We start from the raw sequence: 13,530 nt of genomic DNA, 5'->3' as shown, positions 1-13,530 counted from the left end.
AGATACCTGCATGACAGCTGCTGTTCCCAGGGCATGTGCTGCAGAGAAGACTCCACATGGTTAATCTTACTGGACACAGTAAATGTGGAGTTATTTCAATTTTTTTTCATACAAATCTTAGCAGCAGTTTTAAAAATAACTTTTAGCTGTGATAGCAAGATTCTTCAGCAAAGTTTAAATATGGTTAGAAAAACTTCTACATGAAACTGTTGTTGGAGCTGTACTGTGCTGTGGGGTCTCCAAAGCAGTGGGATTGTACCTAGGAGGCAAGCTGTTCCTTTACTGTAATGCTACTTTCATTCATGTGACAGGGAACTAGGAATTGAAGCTGGTGTGACTGCAGCCACTTACCCTCCAGGGCCCTTGCATCCTCACTTGGCCCACTACCATGCACCTCCTCGACTCCACCACTTGCAAATAGGGGCTCTTCCTCTAATGGTAAGGAGATAGCTCATGGAAAATTATCATCGTTGGTCATTTTGATTTTGTTTGTCAGAAAAATGGATGTGTATACATTGCTGCAAAGTGCTTAACTAAAAATATTTTCCTGTGTCTGTGTGTTACTCCCAGGAAGGGAACTTGAGCAGGCCCATTGTGTAGCAAGAGAAAACAGTATAGGGACATTACATTTCTAACTTCAGCTCTTGCAAACTGAAATACAGTTGAATTAAATTATCACTTGCATTACAATGCATTGACCCTCTGCATCTGATTTTTAAAGTTCAGATTATTCTTTAATGAGTTTTGGGTTGTTAAAGGTACCAACTTTCCACCCAATGCTTGAAAATTAGTATGGATTCTTTCTTTTTAAAGTCTGTATGCACACAACTAGAATTCCATCTAGAGATTTAATTGTTTTCAAATAATATTTATTATTCATTAATCTAATTGTGTGATAAAGTATATAATTTTGTAGCATGAAGTATAATCTGCAGGAAGTGTGATGGTAAGGTAGTCGCCCTGTTACACATAATCTTTTTTAATCTGCAGTAGAAAACCAAAACAAACCAGCATATTTTTACTCTTGTTACAGTGGATTATTTTTGGAAGAATGCTTACAGGTTTAGTTAATTTTTTAAAAAATTCTGTTTAACTAAAATTCAGATAAACAAATTTAGTTTGAATATATTTAGTGTTTCTGTGTGGTCAAGCAATAATGTTTAATACTCTTAAAGCTAGTTAATCTAATAAAAATTGAATTCATCTGTAAATGAATGCTAATGTTATAATTTAAAAAGCCTTACAAGTTTCATCCTTTCAAAATTCCTCTGTTAGTAGCCTGAATTGACACTTGGGGCTTGAACTGTAGGTTTGCTACCAAACTGTGGTAACTGTCTTCAGTCTGGTCTTGCATTGCCTGTTCCTCACTCTGCCTACCAGCTATGATGACCCTTAAGTACCTCCCTGATAAATGGGGGTTGGTCATTCGTGGGTGCCGCTCGCATACTTGGCACAGACTTTCTAAAGCACTCTGTAGAATTCAGTATTTTAGTGTAGCCAATGAGATTCTTAGTGCATAGCCTTCTCCTGTGTATCTTCAAATTAAGTTTTTCTGCATTCTTCAGTTGTGTCTGCTTTGAAAGAGGGCTTTATTCTCTCACGTTTATTTCATGTGTTGTACTGTAACGGATAACATCAGCTGCTTTAGATTCCCTCCTACTAGTTCAGGGAACTGTAATTGTGCTAGGAGGCAACAAGTTAAATCTGTTCCTGTTTTAGCTAAATTTTATCAGGGCTAGTAAGTCATCTGTGGGCTTTACTTCAATTATTGCTGTGAAGTTTCTAGAAATGTAGGAGTTTAGATGATCCTTATATTACAGTGTGATGAGAAGCTTTTAATTGTATTTTAATTTTAATTGGGATATTCCTACAACTAAAATGTTACATAAACAAATAGTTGGGACCCCATTCTTCAAATTTTTAGCAGTAGAGGAGAATAAAGCTGTAATAGAGAATGTTCAGAAGTATTTCCTGAATGTATGATAAAATATTTTAGGGATTTGGGCCCTTATGCTTGGTAACTGCAGTTTCTAATGGGTAAAAGCAGCAGATGAAATAAGGGTTTTTAAGTCTACAGCAATTTGTGCAAGTGTTTATGTAGGGATATTTGATCCTTGTAACAGTAATAAATGAGTGGCTGAGTGAGACTGAAGTTTGTGTTTTGAGGACTTTTACACCCTGCACTGACAGCATATTTCATTGTGAACAGACTGCTCTAAGCTGCCCTTCTCAAGTGTTTGGGATCTGCTTTGAGCCTTGCAGGGAGGGATCAGATCAAGCGCTGTGGCTTTGAAGTTGTGTAGAGACTTTGAGTAATTTAAAGTGTATTCACACACTAGAAGAACATGAAGGCAGGTTAAGAGCTCTGCTGGAAGTTATATATACAAGGAGTTCAAATCATTACAAATGCCTTTTGATGACTCTACCCCTTCTATAGCAATAAAGTCACAGGTTTTGTTTGCATGTGTGAGAGTACAGTGGATCTGTCAGCAAAACTTACTTTGAATAGAGAGCAAGTAGTGAAGTTTTTCATATAACAAACTGGACTGGATTTTAAAGAAAAGTGCTGTTTTATGCAACAGATTATTTGCACCTGCTACTTGCTTTTTTTCTTTGTAACTGTAAGATTAGCGGTGGGGGAGGAGAGGCCAAACTGTGATTAGAGTCCCTCTGCAAAGTTGTCAACATTCTAAGGAGTACTTTCTTGCTTCAAGTACAGTGGTACTAGACATTTCATGAGTCGTATTTTTTGATGCAAATATCATAAACTGTTATTTTCTTTTTTTTTTGAGAGGAGGTTATTTTTTAAAGTAACTGATGCAGCCACTCATCTAAGAATTTCATTTGTATTGAATCCACTTTGTGAAATGGTTTGCAGCACAACTGGCAGTGTACCTTTTTTATGTGGAGTACTGAAACCCCTTTAAACTACCACCAGAGTGTAAAGGACATACTGGATTATTTGGGCTTTAATGACGTTCGTACTCTGTATCAGTTTCTGACTTTAATTAGATGCAGATAACCAAATCTTCATCTACTCAATGCTGGAATGCAGACTGCAGTTTTAATCCTCAGGGAGACAAAATGATCAAGATATGTGGGGGAAGATAATCAGTGTTCAGCAGCTTTGACAGTCCAAATAGAGGGTTGGGGAAACAGAATCTCCTTTTCTACTAGTTTGGTTGAAGAGACTTCTGTTCAAGTGTTATTTTGGGAGGAGTCCTAGATTAAAAGGAGTTAGGAAGAGCTTTCTTCATATCCATGTATCCAAGGGTAAGTCTGCTTCCCTTCTTGATTTAATATAATTGCCTTGTGACTGTGGCTTAAGCTTTGTGTGTGTTACTGTTTCAAGGCCATGTATGTGCTGAGGAAAGAGCTGTTGAATGAAATCCATTCTGAACAAATACCCATTTGGGTAACTGCTAACTGGTCATTTTTAGGGAGACTCAAGTGAAGATCAGTGCATGACATGAATAATGGAACATTAGACGAGAAGGATGTAGGACACAAAGGCTTTTTATCTGTTCCTCTCTTCTCTGATACCACTGTTTGTTGTTAGATGTGACTTTTATTTCTCCTTACTCTGGGTTCCTTTGGCTGCTCCTTTGGCACTGTTAGTGAAAGGCTTTTTGACTTGGGGTTCTAGCACTGTTTACCACATCAGGGTGGGCAAGGTGGCAATTTATTATGGGGTATGGTGTCCCAGGCTCTTGACTCCAGCTTCTTCTGGCCTTTTGAATAATGTCCTGATGAATGTGAATTTCAGAGGTGAGGCATGGTGGGGGAATTATTTAGACTTTAAGTAGTTTGCTAGGTATAGTGTAATAAATATCTCTAGAGTTGATGCAAGTATTGAGAAGACCCCCTTATTGTATCTGTGAACCTGCAGCTTCTTGGTCCGAGGGACATCTTAGGATCATATTTTTAAAAAAGACAAAACACTGAACAAACCTAAAAAACACCCCAAACCAACAGCAAAAACCCCAAACAAACCCCAAGCAAACCTAAAGTTTCTTATGGTACCTTTAATCTCTTAGGTGTTACACATCCAGCTTTCAATATGCTGTGTCCCCTCTTTCTTCAGTTGCAGAGCCTTACTGTTTTGTTCCTTTACCTGTGGATTTATTCACAGTGTTTGAGGATGTCTTTAGAATTAGTTGTGAAAATCCTTACAGATTTGGAGGTGTAAGCCAGTAGGTCCTTGGTTAGCTGCATCACATAGAATTATGTTTTGATAAGAAGCTTCTAGTTTATATTAAAAAAACCCCATTAATTACTGTTCTTCGATTTTTCTGTAGAATAAAAGCTATTGAAGAGCACTCATTTTATGTTCTCCTTAGACACAGGTACCACTGGGTTTTATCTGTGCAGCTGATGGTACTTCATTGGGTTCCTTCACCCAATGATTTTCTATGAAAACTGCAGCTTTTCCCTGTTTATATTTGGCTTAAGACATTAAATGATGAGCTTTACTTCTTTTTGTGTCTTGATAGTAGCTGAGCAGTTAGTGAACTGAAAAGACTTACACTGGAGATTTATCCTAATACATAGGAAATCATACTTAATGTGCACCATGGAGGCTGGGATGGATGAGTAGTACCATGCAGGGCAGGAGTCTGACTGACTGGCAGCTGAAAAGCAGAAAGATCTTGCAAAGGTGGAGGGTATTCAGCAAGGAAAAAAACCTTCCCTGCAGGTTAGATGTCTCAGGCCGTTGAGAATGTTTGCATTGTAAATGGTTCAGACTTAGCCTTGAATTATTTTAGTTGCTGGAGATTTCTGTGGTCGTGGAATGTGTCAATAGAAAGTGGAAAACAAAAAACAAATGATACTTCTACAGTTCTTGGCAGATTTGTGCTGAAAAATGCAGGTCCAGAATATATTGCTTTAAAGTATATATTTTAATTTGACCATATCCAAAAGAATATATACAAACATTTAGTGGAGACTGGCATTACCTTTAACTGCTTACATTTGTTATTAGCTTTAATCTTTTCCTTTTTTTCTTCCATTCTGTGTGAAAGCTTAGTGAAGACTAACTTCCACTTTTGTGTGAAACTCTCCAAGAGGAGTTAATCTTTTTGCATTTGAAACTTGGTGGTAACTGTCAAAGGGATTTTAAATAGGACTATTCTTAGCTGGGTATTATTGATAGTTCGTTCTTGCAAATCTTTTCTCCATCTTGTAGTCACAAATTTACTTAAGTCTTGCTGTGGTAGCAGACTGCTTATTCTGCCAGTGTGAAGGAGCTGTTTTATATTTTTTTGTTCTTGGAGGTTTTTTTTTCAGAGTAGCATTTCACCTGACCAGAAATTTGAGCTGTGCTCTCAGGGTATTTTATAAAAGAGCCTGTACATAGTGTGTCTTCAGGTAATTTTGCAGAGGTGTTTTGCCATCCCCATCAAGATAATATGAAGGCCCATTTATTAGTATGAAAGCATATTTTCCCACACAACATTTCTGTTGTCTTGAGTTCAGTAGTTTTTTGTGGTAGGTACTCTGAACAATTTTTGGCTTTGTACTGTTAAAAATAATTTTAATAGGTTTCTTAGTCTCCAGTAACAGAATTTGTTCCAAATAGAAGGCCTATCCAGGTGCATGTCACTGCAGTTGGTAAAGTGACTGCTGAGGCATTTGGAACTGTGATTGTGGAATTACAGCAATACCTCTGTGACTTTGCACCTCTTGTAATGATGCAGTATCTGCACTATCAGATTCATTGTTTTCCAAACGACTGATTTGAAATCCCAGTCAATAAGAAGCAGGCATTGAATATCACTTCTGAGACTTGGGTTAGTTTTTGTCAGGAGTTCCCTTCCTCTGAGTGGTGCCCATTGATTCCCAGTGTTATAATAGGCAATAAAATTTCCCAAATGATTCCAGACAGGTCTATGCCTAGTGAGAACCTGGCATATTCATAGTGTGTGATGACCTAGTTCTTTAAATGCATTTTCTGTAATTGGAACCTGGAGTAGAATTACATGCTGAAATGCAGAATGAATCATAAATCAGTGGTTATCTGAGAGATTTCCTACAGAACAGTGTATTTTTAATGTGTTCCCCCAAAATTCCTTAGTTACAGCCATAGTTCATGTTGTCAATCAGAGAGACTTATGATACCAACAGATATCACTTACATGACATGTTTTGATATGCACATGAATACACATCTTCAGTTTCTATTACTCTGGTTTGTTAAAGACCAATATTGTGGCTGTACTTGTGGCAGATGTTGGCACTACATTGTCATTTAACAAGCTCCACATAAACTGCTTTAAAACAATCAGGTTCTGCCTTTCTTTTCTGGAAAAAAAAATTATTTAGGGCAGAGGAATCTTGTCTCTCCCTGTCAGCTTTTAGTTACAAGACTGGATTTGAAAACTGTAGAAGGGCAGCTCAGTGGTCCCTTATTTGATGTTGGGTGGCTTTGTCTAGGTTTGTGCTTTTCCACAATGCATTCCTTGATTTTTACACCTTACGTATGTTAAACATGGAAGTGTCTAATGGAAAGAAGAGGAGCAACATGTGAATATGTGACTTCATGAATAGTATCTCAGATATCTGATTTGTGGGCAACCTTGTGAGATCTATGTTGAGCTGTCATATACAGCAGTAGAGACATTTTCAACTGCACAGAAATAGCACAGAAAGGAAATACTCAAGTATTTCCAAGTGAATTGCTACCGACAGTCTTCCTGTTGGTGTGCTGTGGGATTAAGTAAATTGAATCTGCTGATCATTTTGGGGTTTTTTACCTGTTCATTAAATGCTATAGGGATATTTCTGATGAAAAAGTTAATACCATTATTCACTCATCTTGCTGGGATAAGAAAGGAATGCAGCAGCCCTGCTGTGGAGGTGGTCCCTGCTCTATTAACTATGCTTCAGCTTTGCTCTATGAAAAGTGCTGGTGCTTGAGGAGCCTGTGGAACATAGCACTGGACATTGGTCTTTTGTTCACTGCTTCTGTCTCCTAGTGTGCAAGAGGGTCTAGTGGATGCTTGAATGTAGAGTTAATTATAACTTCAGATGCAAATTTTGAGTGTTAATTTTTATTAACCTCTAAATATAAAGATGTTTGGTTCCTTTGAGTCAGATAAAAGTATTGGCTGCTTTTCCCAGCCTGAGTTTTTTAGCTTTGTTTCTTCTGTGGTACCAAAAGCTTATATTTGAGAATCCCTAGTGAGTCCTTTTCATAATGTTGTGTAGCTGTTCAGTTTACAAAGATAGGTAGATGTTATGGTAGTTTATATAATGTAGATTGAGATTTTGAGGCTTGGGAATTGTAATGCAGATGTGGAGAGATTACAGCAGAGGATCTAGGCTCGCTTCTGTTTTGCTTCTGGTTATGTTTAGATGTGTTGGAGTGGTGTTTGTGTTGTGCTGTCAGTTGGAATTGTATGCTCAGGCTGAGGAGTATAAAAAGTGATTCAATGAAAGCAAAAGGAACTTATTTTCAAAGTGAACAGTAAAATACTGAAACTGTTCTGAATAGGTTTAACTGAACATCTGCTGTTTGAATAGGTACCAGACATGGCGGGCTACCCTCACATCCGTTACATTTCATCGGGATTGGATGGAACATCATTCAGAGGCCCTTTCAGGGGCAATTTTGAGGTTTGTAATAGAATAAAACTAGATATGTGTCAAAATGTGTCATGAGGGAATATGGGGAGGGTGTATGATAGAGCTAGTTCTATATGTAGATAGGAAAGAATCATATAGAAAATACCCTTTACATATGGAATGCCCTCACCATTATGGAGAGGGACAAAAGCATATTGAAAAGTTGGCCAGGAAAAGGTGCCCTGGACAATGCAGGTTAGGTGGCAATTACCTGACAGTACATCTTGCTCTGCCCACCAACCATGAGTAGGACTGAGTATTCCCACGACATTCTGGGAGAAGGCAGTGGTGTCTGTGAGTAACTGTGCCAGGATCCTCCAAGTGAGGCTGAAAGTCAGCCACACCAACAGTGCTGTCCTGTTGTATAGTGCCAGAATTGAAATGGAGGGAAGGAAAAAAACAGGAGGTCATAAATGTATCAGATGCAGAGAGTTAATGACCTAGTCTACTGAAAACCTCTTCAGTGACATCTCATGGTTCTGAGAAAAAAATAAATCAACCATTGTATTTCAACTTAAGCAATTTTTTTTTTCTTCAAAACCTTAATGACTGTTAGAAAGCAAATATTTACATAGCATATTTTGATTGCCTCTTCCTCATAAGACACAGAAGTATGTGTGAACATACTGATAGCCATTCCTAGCTGACAAACACTCTCATTTTTTTGTAGTAAAATAGTATTTCCCTAGAACTTAAAATACCAGATCATGTTGTGTGGGTTTTTCGACAGAAGCCCATCACTTTTCCCACACAACATACTTTTGGGCTTTGCCTATATTTAATTTATTTGGGAAATAAGAGTTTGTCATTCTAAAAATGAAAGTGGGTTAGAATAAAATCATTGCTTCCTAAATGTAGTTGAAATAATAGTTCTTACACTGTTTATTCCTTCATGACTTTTAGGAGCTGATTCACTTGGAGGAACGACTAGGCAATGTTAATCGTGGAGCAACACAGGGAACTATAGAAAGATGCACATATCCACATAAATACAAAAAGGTGAGGATTTCTCAAATTGTGGCCTGCCTAATATTTCTTTGAACTTGTAATAATGTTAGCTTAAATCTGCAGAATTATCAGCTTCAAAGAAGGCGTGTATTCTGTATCTTGAAATTTCAAGGATTGTAAACAAAGCTTGCAATGCCACTTGTTTCGCGAGGAAAATTTAAAATTAGTTCCTTAGATAAAGAGCTACTGTGGTATCAAACCACTTCTGTTTATCATAGTGTTAACTTGTCCAGTAGCTATGAGTAGCCTTGTGAGTAATGAAATAACTCCTGCTGGTAACGGCAAACAACAGACTTCAGTGACAGCTCACAAAAGAAAGCTTTATGTTTGCAGTAAAAAGTTCACAGTGCTTACCTGCTTGGAATGTATCAATTTAAACTTTACTTTGAACACATGGGGAAGACTGGAATATCAGGAGGTTTTGAACTGGGATGAACAGTTTTGACAACTGAGGTTGTCTTTCAGTTGGAGTTCAGTCTATTATAAGATACAATCCTCTCCACATGACACTGTTCTTTCATACCTGATAAATAGTGGCAAGACACTAGATTGAAAGGATTTTCATTTGCCTCTACGTGAATGAAATTAAGATAATTAAACATAGACAATAAGTTAAAGGGCTGGTTGCAACACTATGAAATTAATATTCAGTAGACTTTTGTCAGTAACAATAGTTAAATCTGAAATGTCCTGGGTTTTGCTCCTAGTGCTGGCTTTTGATTAATTTTTGGTTCAAATACATTTTAATAAATATTTAAAAAATGTTTTCAAAGAAATGTGTTGAATATGTACCAAAAAGAGATTTTACTCAGTTTGTCAATAATGTCATCTCTACTAATAAGGTAACAACTGATTGGTTCTCACAGAGGAAACTGCACTGCAAACAAGATGGGGAGGAAGGAACAGAAGAAGACACAGAGGAAAAGTGCACCATCTGCTTGTCTATATTGGAGGAAGGTGAAGATGTCAGGTAAATAACAATGTCAGAATATGATGTTAATGTTTTGTCTTTGACACCATTCTTGAATCTGATGCACTTCTTTGCCATACTGCTTAGGTCAACAGTTAGTTAACTATTGTCATTGAACTGATACAGTAAAATAAGTTGCAGTTGAAAATACACATTGTTCAGTCTGTATTGTTGTTAGGTAGAGTGTGGGTTATTCTATCACATCTTTGCCTGTGTTATGAGCCCAAGCTGATGCCCTGAATTAATCAGGACTGTCAGTGTTTCTGGAGTAGTGCTACTTTAACAGGTTTAAATCAGTCTAATGCAGCAGAAGCCAGTTGGTGCTTGACTTCCTTGCCCATCTCCATGTCTATTTGGAGTGAGACAGAATGCATGTGCAAGTGGAAAGGCTGTGAAACCTGTGGGAAAACAGAAAGAACAGACCTCAGCAGCAAGGCCCAGGTTGTGTTTTTCCAATGGGTTTGTTGATATGGACATACTTTATTAACACTAATGTTCTTGTGTTCTGATGACAGGCGCCTTCCATGTATGCACCTTTTCCACCAAGTATGTGTAGATCAGTGGTTGATTACTAACAAGAAGTGCCCCATTTGCAGAGTGGACATTGAGGCTCAGCTGCCTAGTGAAAGTTGACACTGCTTTCCAGAACTCTTGTCCTCCCTCTTGCTCCCTCTCATCCTTCCTGGTACTTCAGTCAACCAAAGATGGCATGACTTACCTGCGCAGATTTGGAAGCATTGAACCCAGAGTGCTGGCTCTGCTGTATGGTACAACTAATGCTAGACCTACAGTTTGTGTAGAAGACAGTTGAGTTTCAGTGTATTTATAAATTTTGTTTTTTTTACTTTTTTTTTTTTTAAATTCATTACTGTATTTTTGCATGGTTCCTTGTATTGCATTTGTTTGCACATATTATGGGCTTTGTGACCCCAAACTTGCAGGCAAGATTAGCTGCTTTAGTAAATAGAATTGTGTGGTCTCTTTTTTGGTTTGTTTTACCTAGTATCAAGCTTTGAAAGTATGATTTCACTCATTACTAACCTTGAATCCCTAATTTAATCGATCATATATATTTTAGTTTAAATGTATAAAGAACATCTAGAAAAGGATAATATTATGTATTGAGACATTCCTTAATTAGGAAAAAATGGCTGCTGTATATTTACAAGATCAGTTCTGATTCAAATAACATCCTTAATACTGGGAACAGAATACGAATTCTATTCAGTTTGACTGATACATATAGCATACCCATCACCAGAGTTTTTGTCTGATCAGATTTTCATGTTTGTTTTAATTAAAATTTCAGCACAATGCAGATATATTTGAATGTCAATATTAAACATTTAGACTGCTGTTCAGATTGTATTTATCATTTTCTTCTATGTCTAGAAATTTGAATCCCTAACTTAAATATAAGCTGCTGTGAAACAGCTCTTAGTGAACACTAAATGTTGATTTCAGTTAGCTGGATTGTAGATACTTGCAGATTGAAAGAATTACTAGGGACATGGAAAAAGAGCTTAGAATCTGTTTGGTCTTCTGCTAACTTAAGTTGAAGTATCTGCGCACATTGAGGGTTGGTTTTTGTTTTGTTTTTGTTTTTTTTGACTGTGTTTTTTTGTTTATTTGTTTGGGTTTTGTTGGTTTGTGTTTTTTAATACAAAACCATTCAATAAGGACTTAAAGCTGCAGGGTTTTTGTTTGGGTTTATATACATTAATTCATAGAATTTCTAAGGATTCCAGGCTTGTCTTGGGATTTTTATTAGATTTGAAGTTAATAAAGTTAGCTAAATCCACTTGTCTCTTGTTTTTATTTTTCATTAGTAAGTTGAAAGCCTGTAAATTCCTGTAGAAACTGAGACACAAATTGTGATTCCCTAGTTTTTGCCTTGATTATAGATTCCCTCTTTATAAATTACCAACAGTCCATCACTGATTGAAATATTTTCTATAGTTAAGATTTGCTGCATAATATAGTATATAGAATTAAGTTATAATGTTCTAACATTTTGCCTTTGATGGAGGTTTTCATCCATATCAGGATTCCAGTTGCTCATCAACATTCTTTCACGTCTAATAGATTACAGTTTATATAAATGTGTTCAACATTGCAAAGTGCAAATGTGCAAAAACATTGAGACAGTATTACTGTCGCTTTAGAAAAGATGTTCCTTGGGGATCATATATGAACATGTCAATTAGCTTGCATTAAGCCACCTGCTTTGTAAGTGGATTGAATAATAAATACCTTCAGTTTCTCTTGTCTTTGTCTTTCATGATCAGATGATGTGTAAAATGGTTTACTGTAAACCTAGAAGATAAACTCTTATGTTTACACTAAAATCCATTTATAAATATTACCTTATCTAATTTGATGCCTGTTTCTGTATGGTTAAAGCTGCTTCCCTTTTTTTTTTTTATTTGTTAGTAAGTAGCATTTGCGAGTACAGTGTCTATTGCTGGCAACAAACTTCACACCTCTGGCACTGAGGCTTTAAACAGAGAGAAATTTATTCCAGCATGTGTGATAAATGGACCTTTTCAAGCTTAATTGCATTGCTAAAACGTAACTTAAACCACTTTGCGCTTGTATGATGGGGGATATGGGAGGAGAGGCAACACAATTGGAGTGCTTCAAAACCTGACTTGGGTTTGTGCTTAAGCTTCGTGAACATTCTGGATGTAGGCATCTGAAAGTGACTGCAAAGTTGAAGCTGCATGAATTTATTCATTGCTAAGAATGAGTAAAAGTAACTGGAAGGACTGAACAGACACTTTGTGTTTTCCAGTGACTGTTGAAGTTAATTGACCACTAATGCTTGAAGACTGATACTCATTTCTAAAAGATTCCAAGAAGGTACTTGAGAGACACGGGACAAAAACACCCAGGGCCTCTGAAGTAACTGAGACCCTGGGTATGTGATAGATTCTATTTTGGCTTCCTTACGGGACAGAGAAGCACAGGTTTTGGGGGGTTTTTAAATTTTTTTATTTTAAAGGAAATATTTTGTGGGTCTAATTTGAGTGCCTGGTACTAGAGGTATTTTAGTGATCCATTAATTGATTTATTTAATAGCTACTGATACTGTCTTGCTTTTAAATGTATGCATAACATTGTAATGTGATGCTGAACACTTAGGTATTTGTCAGGAATCAGTGTTCTGATCTTAATGCTATTGCAGGGGCTGAAAAGCTGCAGCTTACTTCTGTTCCAGAAGGTTGTGACTTAACCATAGTTTAAGGGAAGGAGAAGGAATAGGCTTTTCATTTTGAAAATTTCCACCACTTACTGTGCTTTATATGCTTAGATGCATTGCCTTAAGTTTTCTGCAGCATCTTTGAAGATTCTCAACAGTATGCATCAAATTACTTTTCATATGAAATTCCATTGTCAAAAGAAATCCTTTTGTATGCAATAAATAAAATGTTAGACTGGTATCATTCAAAATCTGTTTCTTTTGCAATTTTTTTCCCCTTCCCTTGTTTTGCTCTTGAAGTCTTGATCCATAAACCTTTTCCTTTACACGTATTAGTTACTGCAGCTACTGCCTTAGAAAAAACTTATTGAAGGATCAAGCATTTAGCTGAAGTTAATTATCCTGCTAAATTGAGTTATTTGGAATATTGGAACTCAGTGCTTATTTTAAGAGACTGGAGAAGAATTTTAAAGACCCTTTTCTGTCGTTTAGGCAACTACGGTAACGTTTTCCTGAATCGGTTGTAATCCTGACTACAGTTCCTGAATCTCGGACTCGTTACTAAACCTCCTGCTGCCTCTTCGGCTGCCTCCCCGCAGCTGGGAGCGCCCGTACCTGCCCGGCCCGCGGCGGGAGGCGTTTCCCGGGGCGCCCTTTGGGGTTAAACTCTCCCGCTCCGGGCGCTCGGGCTCGGCCCCGCCCTGAGGGAGGCGCTGCGCCCCCC

General features: G+C 37.3%; 1 protein-coding gene across 1 annotated transcript in view; it reads left to right on the top strand.

The window, feature by feature from the left end:
• The window catches only part of RNF111 (ring finger protein 111), a 53,283-nt gene extending 41,411 nt beyond the window's left edge, over positions 1-11,872 (top strand). The window contains exons 10-14 of the mRNA XM_033070469.2: positions 312-438; positions 7,525-7,617; positions 8,530-8,625; positions 9,501-9,604; positions 10,120-11,872. Coding sequence (XP_032926360.1) covers positions 312-438; positions 7,525-7,617; positions 8,530-8,625; positions 9,501-9,604; positions 10,120-10,237 — 538 coding nt within the window. The 3' untranslated portion in view covers positions 10,238-11,872. The remainder of the gene's footprint in view (positions 1-311; positions 439-7,524; positions 7,618-8,529; positions 8,626-9,500; positions 9,605-10,119) is intronic.
• The last annotated feature ends 1,658 nt before the right edge of the window (positions 11,873-13,530 follow it).

The sequence above is a fragment of the Catharus ustulatus genome, chromosome 12 (assembly GCF_009819885.2).
Source record: "Catharus ustulatus isolate bCatUst1 chromosome 12, bCatUst1.pri.v2, whole genome shotgun sequence".
Lineage (NCBI taxonomy): Eukaryota > Metazoa > Chordata > Aves > Passeriformes > Turdidae > Catharus > Catharus ustulatus.
This window is presented reverse-complemented; position numbering and strand designations above follow the sequence as displayed.